Here is a 20,713-nt window from a genome sequence, read left to right as displayed (position 1 = left end):
CCACAGGATCCAATAGGAAAATGCCAAACTATTACACAGATCCATGTATAAACATAATGTTTATACAAGGAAAGTGCTGAAGCCCTACTCCATCGACCTAACCTCAATCGTAATGACTGCCTGACCAATCGTAAAGTGTGGGGTGGGAAATCTGCATCCTTAACTGTACTAAATAATTGTATTATCAAGGGTTTTTTTTTAACTTGGAATTATTGAATTTAATTTTATTTTCAACCCAATAGTTTATAACCAACGTACACATGACTATATATGTAGAGGGATTCCAATGTAAAGAATGAGCTCTACTGTTTCTTTTATTTAAATTTCTTATTGTGATGATGATCCAAAATATCCTTATCTTTTGTTTTTAACAACTTCATTGATCTCTAATTCCTTTTGGGATACTTTTACCTTGGTTTCTCAGCTTCTTCAATAGCTTCCAGCATGTTTTCCCATCTGTGCAATATTTATCTTCTATATTCTTCCAAAATCTTTGCATGGTTTTTATGTGGAAACTTTTACGTATAACTTTGTTTTCTTACATTTTTCTCGATATTCTCTACAGGCACATGCCGATTTACTTTAATATTATTTCTATGCTTGAAATGCCACTTTAATTTCTCGAGTCCACAGAGTTCTTTTTCTATCTTTGCCATGCTTCCTTAATTGAGTACAATATTTTCTTCAAATTTTACCATCATTCACAAATGAAAGCTGTTCAATAGGAAACACTTTTTTTTTTAATCAAAAATTAGACGATGATTTTGTATTTCAAATCCTCTATGTTCTCTTATCTGAGCCAATTAGAAAGCACTGCTTACACAAGAATAATGCAGTCAGAATAACAGTTAAATGTTTATTTATATGAACAGCAAAGTAAGAGTTATTTCCCCTGCCTTTCAGCAAATAATTCATTGGACAGATGGTATTCATGTCACTGCATGAAATGAATAGTAAAGGCTGTTGTTGAATACAATATGAAAAAAATCACACTGCATTCTGAATCAGCAACAATATCTACTAATTTATCTACTTTGGTGTTTATGAAATGAATCCTAATATCTCATAAATGGGGTGCTTAAGGGTCAAAGCTGTATAACTGAGAGGAGACCTCCACATAGCCTTTAAAGGAATGCGGAGAACCGACCAGGGCTTCTGACCTAATGTCCAATCCTCACCTTCTCGTGGTGCACCCTGTTGGGTATCTACTTTGATACTGAACGAACGAGGATGGGCTGGCAATTTGGGATTTAGCCGACCAAATTGTATTCTTATTGGTTAAACCAAAATAAAAAATGATGGTACAACATGACAAAATTTCATGCCGGCTGGGGCGTCGCCCGGTTAAACAAGGCCCCCGTTGTTTTCGCCAGGGAACCAGGGCGAACAGCGAAAAGTCAGCTACTGGAACAAATCTGAAAACAAACCCCAACTCAACATCACCAGAGTTAAAGATCGGTACTATCAACGTAAGAAGCCTGAATGGCAAAGAAATGGAGCTAGCTGAGGAATTAGATAAGTACCAGATCGACATAATAGGGGTGACTGAAACAAAAAAGACCAAAACTGGTGAGATCTTTCTGAGCAATAAATACAAAATGTTATATTCAGGCAATAACAATCAAGGAAAAGAAGGAGTAGCCATAGTATTCAACACAAAATACGAGGCTAATCTTCTTGAATGGCAGTCAGTCTCAAGTAGAGTAATGTGGGCAAATATGAGAATGGGGAACTGGACAATGAGACTTATTTGTGCCTATGGTCCCACAGAAGGTTCTACTTAGGTAGAAGTGGAGGAATTTTTTGAGGCTTTAGAAAAAGCAACTGACACAATGAAAAAGGAAAAGTTGGTCCTTGTTGGGGATCTAAATAGTAGAGTAGGAAATGATTGTGAGACATACAAAAATATTTTGGGAAAATTTGGAGAAAAGAGCAAAGCTAATAATAATGGCAAATATCTGTTGGATTTCTGCTCAGGACATGGACTGGTTATTACTAACACCATGTTCCAACATAAAAATGTGCACAAATTCACATGGAGAGAAGAGGCTAGGAATAAGAAAAGTCTCATTGACTATGTTATTGTTGATAGTGATGTTTTCTCCCTGGTGCAGGACACCAGAGTGTACAGAGGATTTGAAATTGGAAGTGATCACTATTTAGTCTTGAGCAGGATAAAATTGAATTTCATATTGAAAAGAATAACATGTAAGAAAGTTTTAAAGCGAATAAAAGTTGAGCAGCTCTCAGATGTAAACTGTAGACTAAAATACAGAAATATTATTGAAAAGAAAATGAAAGAGTTTGAGAACAGGAATCAAACCTTGGAGATTCAGTGGCAAACTCTAAAGGAAACATTGATTGATTCTGCCAGAGAGGCATGTGGTGAGGTTGTGTGCAAAGATAAAAAAATCAGAACTCCCTGGTGGACACAGGAAGTTAAAGAGGCAGTGAAGGAAAAGAAGAAAGCATATCAAAAGTTCCTGGCAAATAAGTCAGCTTTTACTCTTACAGAATACAGAGACAAATGTAAGAAAGCTAAACAGTGTGTAAAACTAGCTAAACAAAAGTCATGGGAGGACTTTGGCAAGAATATAGAAAATAAATATCAAGAAGGTGGCAAAATATTCTGGAGGTTGTTGAAGAAGCTTAGGAATGGAGGAAAGAGTGCTGTAAAAGGAATTAGAGATGATAAAGGTGAAATGAAAACAGGAGAAAAAGATATCCTTGAAGTATGGAGTAATTACTTTGAAAAACTGCTAAATGAAACAAGCAGTGATGACAGCACAGTGATAAAAAACACTGACCAGGCATGCAGTCAGGAATACATATCCATACTTGAAGTAGAAAAAGCCATCAAAGGCTTGAAATGTGGAAAGGCAGCAGGAGTAGATGATATTCGACCAGAAATGCTGAAGTATGGTGGTATAAGAGTCTTACAGTGGCTGCACTGCATAGTTCAGAAAGCCTGGACAGAGGGACGAATTCCCGATGATTGGAGTAGAGCTCTGATAGTACCCATATATAAAAAGGGAAATAAAACTGAATGTGAGAATTACAGAGGTATTTCCCTACTGAGTGTTCCTGGCAAGATCTATGCAAGTATACTTGAGAAACGGTTGAGAAGAATTGTGGAAGAAAAGCTTGGTGAAGAACAAGCTGGATTCAGGCCAAATAGAGGCTGTCAGGATCAGATCTTCACTTTACGACAAATAGTCGAGAAAGCATGGGAATATAACAAAGATCTGTATTTAAGTTTTGTCGATTTGGAAAAGGCATATGACAAGGTGCCAAGAGAGAAGCTATTCAATACGCTGCAGTTATATGGTGTCAATGGGGCATTATATCAAGCAATACTTAGTCTTTATTTGAGTTGTGAGTCTGCAGTTAGAATTGAAGGAAGTACAGGAAGATGGTTTAATGTTAAATCTGGTGTGAGACAAGGATGTACGTTATCCCCTCTGTTATTCATTATCTATATGGATCACATTATGAAGGAATGTGGTATTAAACCTGATATCAAAATTGGAGATGTTAATGTCAGCTCTTTGCTTTATGCGGATGATGTTATACTTCTAAATAAATCCGCTACAAGTCTGCAAGATTCTCTGACTAAATTGAATAGCTGTTGTAATAGATATGGTATGAAGGTCAGCAATAAAAAGACAAAGACAATGAAAATAGGCATAATCATTGAAAATGTCAACTGTGTTGTGAATGGAAAACCTGTGGAACAAGTAAAACATTTCAGCTACTTAGGCACAATTTTTACTGAAGATGGTAAACTAAATATAGAAATAGACAACAGAATCAGCAAAGCTGGTATCGTGGGAAGTCAATTGAATAAATTCATATGGAATAAGAAAGAAATTAGTCGGAACACTAAATTAGCTGTATACAAGACTGTGTTCAAACCAATTTTAACTTATGGATCTGAGAGCTGGGTCAGAAGTAAAACACTTGACCAAAGACTAGAGACCGCAGATATGAGAGTCCTGAGAAAGATTAGAGGCGTGAACAGATGGCATCAATGGCAATATCATATTAAAAATGAGGATATTAGGAAAGAACTTGACATTGTCAGCATCCAGGAATGCGTTAGCAGAGCTAATCTCAGATGGTATGGTCACTTAAATAGAATGGGAGAGGAAAGATTAGCAAAACAAGTGTTCTCTGCCAGGTTGGCAGGAAAACGACCCAGAGGAAGACCAAGATATAGGTGGATTGATACGGTACAAAGTGCCTTAGACGATAGAAATATAAGATCTGATAATGTTGGAGTCTTGACAAGTAACAGACTGATTTGGAGGAAAATTGTAGATAGGAAGTTAGTAATGATGTAATTTTTTTCATGTAGTACTGTCATATCCTGTACACCCCTTGAGGGTACATGGCAGGAATTTGATGATGATGATGATGATATCTCATAAACTAAAATTCACCAAAATCAGCTAAGAAAGTTGCAACTTAATAAGTTTGATGTATATGTAGATTAAACAGATGTGATCATAAGACATTCTGTTTACTCACAATATATTTATTAAAAAAACATATCTAAAAATGGATTTTTTTTTTATGGAAGCATCAGAAACATGGTAAAATAATTTCCCCCTCCTATAAAAAAATTTATAAGAGGGGGGGGGATTTATAATAATCCAAAAAACGAGAATTTGAAACTGCACTAAAAACCCAAACAAATGAGAGATAGAGCACCAGGATTTGACAGTGTAACAGGAGTCTATTAAAATAGAGGCAAGGAGTTTGGAAACAATTACTAAAGATCTACGCTACAGCTTTTGCCACATCCAACATTCCATCATAATGGAGGGAAGGCCTAATAATACCAAAAAAAGTTATACAGGAATCACACTACTTCCAACCACACTAAAAAGTCTCTCTTCTGTCCAAATTAAACAGGTTTCTTGACAAAACAAGCACTGCCGAATATATCCACTGCCATAGAAGGCTGCTAGAATTGGCAAAAGAGAAAAACAGTCTTTTAATCTTAAATTTCATAATTTCTTCAAAACCTTCATTTCAATCAACAGAAAAAAGATTTTTTTTATGTTGTTCCCACCCATGAAAGGTTGTAAACCTATAGTACTTTAGTGGGTGGTCTAACAATTTTTTTCTATTTTTTATTTTGATTTATTATTTTTTACATTATCCAGAAAGCCTGACACTAAACATCATGGAACTTTTTAAAGCCACTTCAGGCTTCCAATATGCAGGGCAGTGGTCTCACATCGAGCAATGAAATTTTCATCTCTCACCTAAAGACAATCACAAACATCCATGTCCACAGCAGAATTCAAACCCATAACCTGTTGGTTGGAGAGTTAATACACTGACCAGGTTGTTCAAAATTCTCAGTTATGTCACATACATACCCTTGAAAATAATTAAAGAAACAGCAGAACATTACCAGAATTATCATGTAAGCAAATGGTTAATGAAGAGAGATGACAGAGCTTTCCTATTTCCACTGATGTTCTTCAGGGAGACCCTTTAGCACTGTACCCTTGAAAATAATTAAAGAAACAGCAGAACAGTACCAGAATTATCATGTAAGCAAATGGTTAATGAAGAGAGATGACAGAGCTTTCCTATTTCCACTGATGTTCTTCAGGGAGACCCTTTAGCACTGCATGCTAGAGTCTCCCTGATTACATGCCTTTGACTACATTTTCAGACTCACAGAAAATGGTATGGAATAACTCTTGAAGATTCGAAAGGCCGAACCCACATAAGAAGTCTCTGCATTCGTTGATGCAATCAACTCTCCTACCTACTTATTGTCAAAACATCTCTCGAAACTCTTACAGCAACACATCCACAACTCAGAGAGTTACATTAAAAACTCCGGACATTTTGTGGAAAAGCTAAAAAACATTAAGATATCGGATAATGACCTTCTAGCCAGCTTAGATGTCACCTCTCTCTTTACAAACGTTCCTGTAGTAGATGTCATTGACATCTTAAGTGCCTCGTTCCCACAAGATATAACCTCATTGTTTGCTCACTGCCTAAACTCCAACTATTTTTCTTGGAAAAATAAGATCTATCAACAATTAACAGGCTTGGCAATGGGGAGCCCACTCTCACCTTCATGTGCTGACCTCTTTATGGAAGACTTAGAAAACAAAATCTTATCGCAAATTTTTCCTAAACCTAAAATTTGGTTTAGATATGTGGACGATATCTTCATCGTATGGAACAATAACAAAGATGACATGATTTTCTCAAAAAGATCAACGCCTTCCATCATTCTATTAAATTCACTCTGGAACTTGAAAGAGAAAAACAACTTCCGTTTTTAGACATCTTAATCAAAAAACAAATTGATGGCAGTATAAATCTATCAGTGTACAGAAAACCGACCAATACAGGTTGCTACCTACATTTCAACTCCTCTCACCACATCTCACATAAACTCAGCATTGTACACATGTTAATGAAAAGAGCGATTTGCATCACACGGACAACAATACCCTTCAAGACGAGTTAAAATTTATTTCCAACAATCTGTACTTGAACGGCTATCCAAGAAGACTAGTCAATAAAGTCCTTTTCTCTGAAAACCACCACAAAGAGAACAAGAAGATATTCAATATATAAAAAGGATTGCAATTCCGTTTGTAAGTGGCATCTCCAACAAGCTCGCCAATCTCCTCAAACAACACAAAATAAGAGTAACATTTAAACCAATAGAATCTATTCGTAAACTACTAAGATCTCCAAAAGACAACCATCCTTTCTATAAATATGCTGGAGTTTATAATATTCCATGCTCATGTGGCTCTAGTTACATCGGACAGACTTCGAGAAGCCTCGAAATCAGGCAAAAGGAGCACATTGGCTATGTCAAAAACAACAGACAGGACATTTCTGGCCTATCGTCTCATTTCTCTACAACTAACCATGTCATCGAGTGGGACAAAAGCTGTTCCCCTTACATAGAGGAAGATTACCATTCAAGAATTTTCAAAGCAGCCACAGTCGCCCGTTCTACTGTCAACCTTAACAGAAATCAAGGCCTAATACTCCCAGAGATATGGAAAACCCCAATCAGAACCTTAAAAACAGAAGAAATGAACTTTAATACAAAGAAAGTTTATTTCTTTCATTTCATTTCAGAAAGTTCCTCAGCAACAGCTAGCTGATCTTGTACACACGATATGTGTTTCACTCACATTCGATACTATTTTATTTGTAATTATTCTAGTCAGTTTTTTTTTTTTTTTTTTTATTCTTGTCAGTTTTGCAGTTATGCATAATTGTGAGATTGTTTAAATCTATATGTGAGTGCCCTGAAGATGCCAACAGATATTTACTAATTTATGATCAAGAAAATAACCTTCATGATGAATTTCTTCCATTGCTTTTCATGTCCTTCGTATAATATTGATATTGTCTGCATATGCCATAATTTGTACTGATTTGTAGAAAATAGTTCCCCTTGTATTAATGCCAGCATCTCTGAAAACCTTTTCAAGTGCTATGTTAAACAGTAAGCAAATTAAGCATACTAAGAATTATTATAATGCTACAGCAGAAAGGAGGTAATGAAATAATGTACTTACAACTATACAAAGCTCCCCTATCTTTAATAGCATCTTCTGGAATAATTGGAAGATTTCCAAAATCTGGATTTCTTACCAGCTCAAATAGTGAAATCTGAATAATAAAAAAAAAATAACAGTTCAGTTTACATTATTTAGAAGTCTAATTTTCCTGATATGCAACTAACATTTAATTGTGAATTACTAAAACTATAATAAAGCATGCAAAATTTTAAAAGCCTTCCTTAATGCCTTCTTTAACCCTGCGGAGGTCACAGTCGAAAAAATTGTAGCTTAGGTCACGTGTGTCTGAGAGATATTCATTACTAGTATGTGCTAAAATGCGATAAAACTTTTAAAAAAAAAAAAAAACATTGCAAATATAATACATGATGGTTTATTTATTTTCAGTTACAATCTAGAAATTATCGAACAAAGAAATATAAAGAACAAAAATTTAGCCGATTATTGCGATGTAAACCAACTAGATATAAGAGGCCAAAAAATGCTTTCAATTGTTTTGCCTATTCATTTAGCATATTTTTCTCTTGAATACTGGTTCGAAATAGAACCGATGTATTTATTTGTATATAATAAGATTAGATCTAAAATATCATCTGTGATAAAGCAATTCCAAGTTTCAAGTTCTGTCTTGGCATTTTCTGCATTTGGCTGAACTAACGGAAGTAGACACAAAATATTCTGTGGCTGTCTTCTAATTTGTCTTCTTGGATTTTTTCCTCCATTTTGATTCTTTATCCTTTCCAAGAAATACTCTTCATTCATGTCTAATTCATCTTCACTTTCTTTACTAGAAATATCTTGTTCGGTATCCGAATCTTCTGAATGAACTTTCACATAATCATCATCTTCTAAATTGCTTTCATCTTCGCATTCGACTCTATCATTCTCATCATCGGACTTGAGTAACATTCGCTAAATCTCTTCAACATCTGATGGATTATCCAATCAATATATTTTTCCAGCTATTTTTAACGGTAAATAAAAACAACAACAACAACTAAACCAATACTATACTGACATCAGAGTTCGAGGTATCTCTCAGATACAATTTACTATCAAATATCACACACCTTTACATAACACGTGTTAAACCAAAACTGACCGCATAAACAGTGTGGAATATTACTCGTAATATATGCATGTGCAGCTAGTCATGACCTTCAATTTATACACTGGATATATGTAAGAATGTTTATATTAAACAATTTGTTTGTATCTGTCAGATCAGCCGCAACCTCCGCAGGGTTAAATCATCATCATCAAATTCCTGACATTTACCCTCAAGGGGTGTACAGGAGATTATAGGACTACATGAAACATTTACATCATTACTAACTTCCTATCTATAATTTTCCTCCAAATCAATCTGTTATCTGTCAAGGCTCCAACATCGTCAGATCTTATATTTCTATCTTCTAAGGCATTTTTACTGTATCCCTTGTACCACCTATATCTTGGTCTTCCTCTGGGTCTTTTTCCTGCCAACCTGGCAGAGAACACTTGTTTTGCTAATCTTTCCTCTCCCATTCTGTTTAAGTGACCATACCACCTGAGAGTAGCTCTGCTAACACATTCCTGGATGCTAACAATGTCAAGTTCTTTCCTAATATCCTCGTTTTTAATATGATATTGCCATTAATGCCATCTGTTCACACCCCTAATCTTTCTCAGGACTCTCATATCTCCGATCTCTAGTCTCTGGTCAAGTGTTTTACTTCTAACCTAGCTCTCGGATCCACGAGTTAAAATTGGTTTGAACACTGTCTTGTATGCAGCTAATTGCAGGGTTAAATAAATGTTGAAATTTATGGCTAGATCAATGGACTAATCGTGATTCAGACCATAAGATTTGTGGCTGGTTTTATTCCATGATGTGCAAGGATGGGAACCATGAAGACAGTTTGTTGAATGGAATAAATGTCATTACTAGATTATATTTATTAAAAATTCTTGAGATTGGTTCTGAAATGCCAGCAATGTATGGAATAGGGATTCTACATACTATTTCTTTATTATTTGAGCTATAGTTTTATAGGCATGAAATATACGTTGTGCTATCTGCTCTGAAAAGCTGTGAATTTCATATATCGTTTGATGTTTAAAAATTCTTGTTGTAGTTGTGGTGGTGGTGTAGAACACATAGTGTGAGCATGACATAAGAACTTTTAAACATCAAATGAATGAGAAATCTGGAGAAACCTTCCACATCGTGGAATAAATACTGACCACAATACCTTATGGTCTAAAACATTATGGGTCCATCAATGTTAACATAAATCTGAACATTTATTTAAAGAAAGTGCTGAAGCCTTGCTCCATTGTGTGAACTTGAATCAGAATGACTATCTCTACTTTCAGAAATATGGGAAAAGTCTTATTCTAATCACATAGAATTAGAATAAGACTTTTCCCATATTTCTGAAAGTGAGAGATAGTCATTCTGATTCAAGTTGTTATTTTTCTAAAATAATTAATAATACTATGTTTCCTCATTTTTGCTTTGCACTGTTTTAGGTATATTATGTGGCTCTCGCTGTTTTAAATTTGTCCACTGTTCCAGTTCTACCTTGTATTCTATTACTGAAGATGATCTGTAATTTTCAGATTGAAAAATATGGCTTTTTATTAAATTGCATTCCCTACTTTATTAAATTAAATTCCCTATTATCACTGTGACCAGCAAAGTTTGTACTCGATAAGTACTTAATTCAACAATCTAAACTTTGCTGGTCACAGTGATAGTGACATAGTCTAATCTAACTGTCCTGTCTAATCTTATCTGAGTTCATCATATTGTACTGCAAGGAATGAAATACTAAAATTATTATTATTATTATCTCTCTCTCCCCCAATATTTTCATTCCTGCAAAACTTGAAACATTAGCTATTAATTCTATTTATTATAGTAATAATCATGCTTTTCATGCTTTTTTTTTTTTTTTCCCCACAGTAAGCAGTACAGTATGCCAGTATCTTTATTAACAGTGATATGTGGCATTTGGAAATTTGTAATATTCAGTAATTTATTACACATTCAAATAAGATTAGTTATTTAATAAAATTTGCATTTTTCACTGTCTATTGTTAAGATATTTGCTATATAAAACTTTATAACCATTCTTAGAAATTTAAATGACTACTTATTTAATAATACTCTTACACCAGTCTGTGTCTCATGCAGGTTGTGTATTAGGTGGTAAAACTCACTTGACCGCATATCATCCCTTCTGCATCGAGTGGGTGCAGAATTTTACAAATTGTTAAATAGATGTTGGCATACTGATTTCGATTTTTTCAGTGTGCTTTTATTTCTATAATTAATATTGTTGAATGTTTCATTTTTGTATAAAATTTCAAATGTGTAATGTTATTTTAAATTATAAAAATTTTGAAAATGTGCATTACATAAATTGGTTTGTTGCTGCACATAGTGAAGTACATATGAATGAATAAATTTCCTGTATGTATTATTCTGAAATAAATCATTAGCACAATGTAGTGTATTTAGTACTACAATAAAACTTTTGCTTTGGCTTGTAACTATGTAGTATAGTGTCTGTGGGGAAGGATGTTTTTCTCTATACAATGTTATTTTCATTCCAGTTGTCTCACTGGAATGAAATGTCTCTAATTACACTACATACTCTAATTTCTCTATTTTTCAATAAATATAATACACTGTGTGTGGGGGGGGGGACTGTATTTAGTACTACAATTAAACTTTACTTTTTTTTAACGTGCATCCATGCAATATGGTGTCTGTAGAAGGAGATGCTTTTCACTATTCAGGGTCATTTTCATTTCAATACTCAGCTATAAATATATACTAGATACAGGAAGCACAAGACAGTCTTCTGTCCTGCTTCATGGTCAAATACAGCACAAAATGATTCTCATGCTGTACTCAATGTAAAAATTGTCTTGAACCGCAAAGTAAAAAAGTGAAAATAATTACTAGTTTGTTTTCACCTTCCATAGTTAATAATTTAAAATAAGTGAGAAAATTAGTGAAGAGTTAAATGTAGAGACTGTGTTCCTCATAGTATCTGCATACAACAGCAAGAAATAAATAACTTCCATGTGAAATATAACTGGCTAAATTATCAAAATAAAAATTACAAAAATAGCTTTGATTTTTAGTTGTTTTTTTTTTTTATCAAAATAAGAAATTTGGATATGTATTATATAAATGAATTGGAACTCTTGGAATGGAAAATGAAGATTTCTAAGAAACAGGCAAACAATAAAGTTACCTATTTTAGTGAAAGTAAACTGCAACAGCTGCAGTCTTTAAGAAAGAAAATTTTAGATCATAAGGAAAGAGCATCTTTAAAGTCACTTTGATTTCAGTCATTTTAAAAAGTTTTTGAATCAGCGATGACCTACAAGAATTAAATGGAACTGACATGGGTCATATTCTTTATTTAACTAATACTTGTATCTTACATATCTTGAATCACATTAGTATTGAAATGAGAAAAAATTTGGCTAATAAAATCACCAATAAAATTATTATGTCAAACAATAAAATTTCATTTATGATTGATGAATTGACCACACTGAGTAACGAATCCACTTTTAATCATGTACATTCAACTGTGTATACTGGACAGCAGAATGAGCTCAGCTGTAAATTTATTTTTAGACTTGATTGAACTCGACTTACTGAAAACGGGATATTTCATTCTCTGCTTGATTGTCTTCCATCATATGGTATCACAGAAAACTATTCAAAATCTCACTCTTAATTTACATCAATGTAACAGTGCAGCTGCTATAAATGGGTTGTAAAAGTGGCATTAGAAAACTAAGGAAAGAAAAATTTCTTTCATTAACTGTGTGAAATTGCACTTATCACTAATTAGAACTATCAGTTGGTGACTGGAAAACCTGTTGCAGGTAACAATAGATTTAAAGCATTTATTAACAAACTTCATGTCATATGTAGCACACTGCTAACAAATGCCAGAGAATTAAAAGTGGTGCATGCAAACTCAATTGATATGTATTATTAAAAGTTGGAAGAATTTTAAGTACAAGATGAGTGACATCTGTTTCAGCTGCTTGGAATACCTACAAGGCATTAGTTAATAATTTGCAAGAAGCAAAGAATGATTTGAATCGAGACCAAAAAGAAAGATGCACATATGAAGGACCACAAACTGCAACTACAAACTTTATATCAGACTTAGGTTTAATGTTTTATCAGAGATAAGTTTTGACTTGCATGAATGTGATATAGATCCATACCAGACAACTAAAAACAAAAGTTGTTCTACAGCTTTTTCGTGAAAGACAAACCATTCCAGGACATATTACACAGATGCTGCTAAAGCTGCCTACAAATCTATGATTTCAAGGAGTTACACTTAATGGGGCATATTACAGAAATTATTCTCCAATCAATCCAAAAGCTTTCTATAGAAAACTTTGAAACAATTAATAACAAAAAAAAAAGGTGCTTAAAAGTAAAAATGCTAACTTAGCAGCTCATTGATAGGAAGCAGTGGCCCAAATATATTAACTCTCAAGTAACATTTAATGAGAGTCTAATTAGAAAATTATCAGTTAGGCTTTGCTTACATGAAAGAGATATAACTCATGAATTTCAGAAAATCTAACTGAAAGAACAGTTTCAAAAAACTGAAGCATTTAATGCATGCTATGAGTACAATAACAATTTCAACAAGTGAATGTGAATGAAGATTTTCACAAATGAATCTGATCATCAACCCAACCAGAGCTTTGTTGATAACAGACACAATTTCTTCATTACCATTTTGTTAAAATTAGGAGACCCAAATAATATGGAAAGAAGTCAGCATACTGTGCCAGACAAGAACTTAATAAAAATTTAGAATTTTTTTTTTAAATTATCATATACATTTTATTTATTTTTATTTTACTTACTTTATATACAATCAATTTATGCTTAATAAACTGTGTTTATATACTTAATTTTTTCTTCTTATTCCAAAAACATTATTACACTATGAAGTAACAATATCAAAACATATTTTTTTTATAGTTTCTTTTAATGCAGCAAAATGTAAGGTACTGAGGTTTGGGACACATCGATGGGATGCTGCATACTCTATGGGAGGAGCTATACTGGAGGAAGTAGGGGAGACTAGAGATCTGGGGTTGATGATTAATAGAAACCTGAAATTTAGGAGACATATTGCTGCAATAAAGAGAAGGACACTGACCTACAGAGATAAAAGAGTTATCATTCCGTTGTATAAGACTCTGATCAGATCATACTTAGACTACTGTTCTCAGATTTGGTCCTCAGGACTTGGGGATAAATTAACTATGGAAAGAGTACAAAGGCAGATAACAAAGATGGTTTCAGGATTGTACAATGTTAGTTATGAGGATCAGCTGAGGGAATGTGGACTGCAGAGTTTGGTGAATAGAAGAAGGAGAGGTGATATGATTGAGACTTTTAAACTGTTGAGAGGTGGTTACAGGGTTGACAATGGGGAATTCTTTCGCTTGGTTGAACAGCGGGAAGGAGCCACGACAAGAGGCCATCCCTGGAAGTTATGAAAGGAAACTGTGAGCAAGAGGAGTGGTTTCTTTGCATGGAGGGTGGTTGAACCATGGAATGCATTGCCTGATAGAGTGGTGAGAGTGAGACCAGTCAATGAATTTAAGGAGTGGTATTGTGTTTCCAAGAGAGCTTTGTGTTTCCTAGGAGGGACCCCCAATGTCTTTTGACTCCATGGGGGCCTGAATAATAATAATTATTCATTACTCGTTCTTAGCAAAAAAATAAGTACAGGTATCCCTTGCTTAACACGGGATTTGATTAATGCGGTAAAATTATTTGCGACAATCTCTTTATATATGCGACAAGTTTTAATTAACGCACCTTTAAATTTACCAAAATTCCACCAAATACGACATCATTGCTACAACCCATGGACATGGGCGTCATTGCAACTTTCAAAGCCTAAAAAGACATTCTCAAAGGCAGTAGAAACAACAACAAAAGAAAATGCGATTATGCTCCAAGAATTTTAGAAAATTTTTAATATTAAACACGCAATTGAAAACATTCATGATTCGTGGGAGCAAGTGTCTTCTACCTGCATGAGAGCTATTTGAAAAAACCTTTTGTAGAATGTGCTAATGACTGAGGTGGTTTCCAAAATCCTGTAAATACTGTGGTTGAAGAAATTGTTGCAATTGGTGAAGCCCTTGGTTTTGATGGTGTTGATGCAGAAGATGTTAAAGAATTATTAAGTTTTAAAAGAGGTATACCGTGAGTAGACATATCGATACAAAATTAATAACGGAAAAAACTCATGTACAAAGATTATTTAATAGTATAATTTTCACCTATGTGTCACAGGCATCTTCAGTACATTAAGCTCAAATTAAACAATAACTGACAATTCCAAAAAGCGCCACCTAAGTAGCTGATGTAAGATAACTAAAAAAGTCAATAAATTTCCTAAAAAAAAAAAAAAAATACAGTAAAAAGTTAGGAAAGATTAGCTGATTTGTAAAGTACGATCTCCCATAAAGGGGATAGACGTAAGCCGTCAGATCTGTTTAAGTTAGGAGAATGAAGTAGAGTTTCACGTTTCTTTATAAAGGCGTTCCATGAGAAACTGAATTTTGTGAAGAACTCTTGTCTTTCTCCAATGAACTCTGTGTATAGTGAAGATGGCATGTTCTGCAAGTCCAGAACAGGTTTCAAGTATTCAATATAAGATTGGTGTTCTTCTAGCCGAATAGAGGCAGATCTTCCCGTTTGTCCGAAATAAGATAATCCACAAGGGCACGGAATCTGGTAGACACCTGGATGATTAAGATGTGGAAGCTTGTCCTTAGGAGAAGTGAGAAAGGTGGAGATTTTTCTAAACGGTTGAAAGGCAACAAAAATATTCAGTGGTTTTAAAACTTTTGCTATACATTCACTGATGCCTTGTACATAAGGGATAGTAATGCGCGTTATTTCTTCTGTGTTTAAAGAGGAAGACATATTAAAACTATTCAAAGTTCTTTTAATGAAGCAATTCTTATAACCATTAGATAGAAAGGAAGAAGTGTTATATATTGTAGTTCTTTCTGTAAAAGGAGTGGGCCTGATGAACCAGTGTTTTAGTAGTTCCTGCCTTTTGACTGGGATGGTGATGAGATTCCGCATGGATATAATGGCCTATGAGTCTTCTTTCTATAAACTGAGAAATGTAGGTTACCATCTGGTTGGCGAAGAATTAAAAGATCTAAAAAGGCTAACTGCTTATTTGATTCTACTTCTAGGGTAAACTTGATCCTAGGATGAAATGTGTTTAACTTAGTGAGAAATTATTGAAGTTCATCCGACGAGCCATTCCATACAGCAAAAATGTCATCGACATATCTGAACCAATGAGTAGGTCTGGGAGAAATGTTGTCAAAGATACGTTGTTCAAAATGTTCCATAAAGAAATTGGAGATAGCAGGAGAAAGAGGATTACCCATTGCTGTTCCTTCAATTTGTTGATACAACTTATTTTTAAAGGAAAAATAACCAGAATTTATTACAAAATCAAATACGTTTACAATGTCTGAAGGAAATTCCTGTTGTAGTAATTCAATGCTTTCCGAAAGAGACATATTTGTAAATAAAGAAACAGCATCTAAACTGATCATGATATCAGAAACGTCCAAATGTAGATCTGAAATTTTATTTTTGAAATCCAAAGTATTTTTTATATATCAGTTCTTCTAGTTGAAGAGGAGAGTAAATTTGATAAAAATTTTGAGATTTTGTAAGTGGGGCAACCTATACAATCTACGACTGGTCTTAACAGAATTTTTAGATATTCTAATTCTTTGCCAACCAGATGGTAACCTACATTTCTCAGTTTATAGAAAGAAGACTCATACAGGCCATTATATCCATGCGGAATCTTATCACCATCCCAGTCAAAAGGCAGGAACTATTAAAACACTGGTTCATCAGGCCAACTCCTTTTGTTCTTTAGACGATCTTTTACAGAAAGAACTACAATATATAACTTCTTCCTTTCTATCAAATGGTTATAATAATTGCTTCATTAAAAGAACTTTGAGTAGTTTTAATATGTCTTCCTCTTCAAACACAGAAGAAATACCGTGCATTACTATCCCTTATGTACAAGGCATCAGTGAACATATAGCAAAAGTTTTAAAACCACGGAATATTTTTGTTGCCTTTCGACCGTTTAGAAAAATCTGCATCTTTCTCACTTCTTCTAAGGACAAGCTTCCACATCTTAATCATCCAGGTATCTGCCAGATTCCGTGCTCTTGTGGATTATCTTATTTCGGAAAAACGGGAAGATCTGCCGCTATTCGGCTAGAAGAACGCCAATCTTATATTGAATACTTTAACGTGTTCATTGCCAATCACGCGATATTGCGGGATGCGAGTTCTCACCAAACGGCCGATCACGCATTATCGCGTGGACGTCGCTAACTAAATAAAAAAATAAAAAAAATTTGGCCATCACACACGAAATTCCAATTTTCAGCTTGGCAATGAAAGTGTTAAACCTGAAAAGTCTGGACTTGCAGAACATGCCATCTTCACTAGACACAGAGTTCATTGGAGAAAGACAAGAGTTCTTCACAAAAGTCAGTTTCTCATGGAATGAGAAACTGACTTTTGCGACTTTTTTTGACCTTTATAAAGAAACATGTGAAACTCTACTTCATTCTCTTAACTTAAACAGATCCAACGGCTTACGTCTATCCCCTTTATGGGAGATCGTACTTTACAAATCAGCTAATCTTTCCTAACTTTTTATTGTATTGATTTTTTTTTTTAAGGAAATTTATTGACTTTTTTAGTTATCTTACACCAGCTACTTAGGTGGTGCTTTTTTGGAATTGTCAGTTATTGTTTAATTTGAGCTTAATGTACTGAAGATGCCTGTGACACACACAGGCGAAAATTATACTATTAAATAATCTTTGTACGTGAGTTTTTCCGTTATTAATTTTGTATCGTTAAAGAATTATTGGATTCAAATTCAAAAGATTTAAGTGACAATGATCTTCTTGAAATTGAATAACAATGCACATATGAAGACAAAAACAAATGGAATATGAAAATGAGGTTGATTGTTACCAAAGTAGGTAACAATCAAAGAACTGGATGGAATATTTGTCAGGTTTAGAATCACTTAAGCAGCAAGTAATGGATATGGAACCCTGATGTTAATCGAAGAATGCTTGTTTGCCAAGGTCTAGAGAATCATTTTGCTTGTTACCGTAGAATTTATGCTGACAAGAAAAAAACAAACTATTCAAACGACTCTTTATAACTTTTTTTGATAAAAAAAATTGCAGTAACTAATGTAAGGTTCAAAGTAAATGTTTATTAAACATTTACTTTGCATTCATTTTTTTATCTTTCCTAAAAGAGTACATATATAAAATATACATATATACATATAAAAAGAATTATTAATACAGTAATGGATCATGGACGAATTGTAATTTTTTACCACTGATTATTATATTTGATTAACGCAATTTTGATATACGCAATAACATCGAGGGATTAATTAATCGCATTAATCAAGGGATACCTGTACTAGCACCTTTTTTTTACAAAATTAAAAAAAGCACCACTAATAACTGAATAAATGGCCTGTTAACAGGCCATTTTAACATGTTACTAACAAGCTAAATGGCCAGTTAGCAACCGTGCCCAACTTTTACTAGTACAGGACAGTTAATCCTACCTATGCTGTCTGCTATGTCAAATGTACATGATCTGGCTCTTTTTTTTTTTTTTTTTTTTTTTTTTCAGGAAAGGAAACCATATCAGATTAAGACTTGAGCCTTTCCAACAAAAGAGCACAATTATTGTTTTCAATGCCCTTAATGTATCATGGATGTACTTCAGCTCTCACTCTCCAGAGCAAATACCATTATAGTAAATGCACTCATTATAAAAAATTATCAAAAAAGTCCTAATCAAAGCCTTATGGAATCAAAACAATTCTAAAGGAAATTCCTTATAGCAAATCTTCCACTAAACCAACTATTATTTGTCTATACAAGTTCTCTATAATGAATGTTGACTACAAGTATGCTGGCCAGGTTGGCAAGTGGATAGCATCTGCACTCTCCAACCAACATGTTACAGCATAAAATTCCACTATTTCATAGATATTTCTGAAAGTCTTTTTAGGTGGTATACAATTCTCACTTGATGCAAGACCATGAACCTGCTTATTAGAAGCCTGAAGTGGGTTGGAAAAAAGTTCCATGGTTTTTCCCTAGAGCAAACTTTCAGTATATCTAATTCCTAGTCCACCTGAGCTGTTAATGTATCATGAAGGTTTACCACTGAAAATATTTATAGTTTATTTTACCTACAGAAAGTAATGCATCTTTTGTTTACATGGAATGATTAGACCTTTTGTGGGTGAGATTCACATCAAAACTTTCTCCAGTTATATATATATATATATAACTGGAGAAAGCCAAAGTCACAAAGTCTGCTGGGAAAAATCTACTAACATCTTCCGTTGCAATGATGAACTAGAGAGAAAAATCGTAGAATCTAGCGAAATCATCTTCAAACGTGTTCATCTAAATCAGGGGTCGCCAACGTTATTTGCCCATCGACCCCCTATATTTTACTATTACGTAATTATAATTACATAATAGTAATTATTCAGCTGTAATCATGTACTGGCGTTCACAAGATGCTACTAGCACGTACTTTCCCAACAATACAGAAAGAACAGCTTTAAATACAACCACAACGTTTTAATGTCAATTATGTATAGAGACTCTCTATGATGTTCATAGTTTATTTAAGCTTCAGTGTTTTAGTGTTTTTTCTTTTTTCTTTCTTTTATAATGTCACCTGATGAAGGCTGTTACAAGCCAAAACTAGTAGTGTTTTAACATTAAAACCTTTTAACTTAAATCTCAGTTCTAGTCATTCAAATATTTTTTTAAAAAAAATAAATAAATATATATATATATATCAGTCTATTTGTTCAATTACAATTTTAAGAAATAAATTATTTCTCCACTATGAAAAATGATGAGTAAACACCGTTTTTACAATTATATATAACAAATGCACTGCATGCTAAAAATCAATCATTTAATTCTTTTTAAAGGATTATAAACTCATATAATTCAACAAATAGGACTATGATGTTAACATATATTAAATAACTAACATTAAAGACTTACTGATGTAAGTGTATATCTTCTAAAAATCCAGATATCTCCTTCTTCAACAGCAGAAAATAAACCTGCTACACCCATGCCTATTGCACAGATTGGCTCTATGAGTGTGTGAGAGAGAAGAAGTAATCAAATTCACAGTGAACTTATATTAATCATTCATTTGAACAAAAGGTTATACTGTATATGAGTGTTATACACTGGTGTCCAAAAGTTAAGGATGAATTACATTTTTACATGTATATGAAAAAATTTTTCCATTAAATGAATAGTATTAGTGTAGATGATAGAGACAAAGAGCTGTAGAGTAGATACCCTCCCTCGATGAGTCTTTGGATCCTTGGAGGTGTCACGAAATAATAATAATAATAATAAATTTTTCCATTAAACTACAGCCATTAAATTTATTGTCAGCATACTAATAAATTATATTACACAAAAAATGGGTTATAAATATTGTACAAATTAAACTGCAATTTTTTTTGGCAAAAGTTACAAATTTCCTAAGGATGTATTTAAGGAATTAATGTACGGTGCTTACAGAAAACTATGCAGAGAGATATCTCAGTATGGAATATGTCCATCCCAAACTGCAATGCAGCACTCATAACATCATACCATGCTTAGCACCAAGTGATTCAGGAGTTGCTGAAGCAACAGGCCACTCCTACTTCAGAGCAAGGAGTGCATTTTTCTATTGCATCCCAAATCAGCAATGTATTTCTCTATTGCATCCCAAACATGTTCTATGGGGTTGGGATCTGGGATGCATGCTGGTCACTCAATTTGATTAATATCCTCGGTTTCCACTTTGTGTATGATGTTGGTGTGGCACTGTCATCCATAAAAACAAAGTTCTCCAATGTAACATTGAAGAACTTTGTTGCATACTGTTCACTAGTCATACTACTGGAAAAAAGACTTGTAGC

The 20,713-nt window shown here is 33.8% G+C and overlaps 1 protein-coding gene across 3 annotated transcripts in view; it reads right to left on the bottom strand.

Moving 5' to 3' along the window:
- Nucleotides 1-20,713, bottom strand: part of LOC150105946 (glutamine amidotransferase-like class 1 domain-containing protein 1) — a 73,401-nt gene that overhangs the window by 1,680 nt on the left and 51,008 nt on the right. For all 3 annotated transcript variants that reach the window (XM_090394431.1, XM_090394432.1, XM_090394433.1), the window contains exons 5-6: nt 19,791-19,885; nt 7,584-7,677 (exon numbers count right to left, since the gene is read on the bottom strand). In XM_090394431.1, coding sequence (XP_090250557.1) covers nt 7,584-7,677; nt 19,791-19,885 — 189 coding nt within the window. The remainder of the gene's footprint in view (nt 1-7,583; nt 7,678-19,790; nt 19,886-20,713) is intronic.

Source organism: Typopeltis vanoorti, chromosome 6 (genome assembly GCF_054136105.1).
Source record: "Typopeltis vanoorti isolate ZY-2024b chromosome 6, IOZ_Tvanoo_1.0, whole genome shotgun sequence".
Lineage (NCBI taxonomy): Eukaryota > Metazoa > Arthropoda > Arachnida > Uropygi > Thelyphonidae > Typopeltis > Typopeltis vanoorti.
The sequence above is the reverse complement of the archived record's forward strand: the minus strand, read 5'-3'. Positions and strand labels throughout refer to the sequence as shown.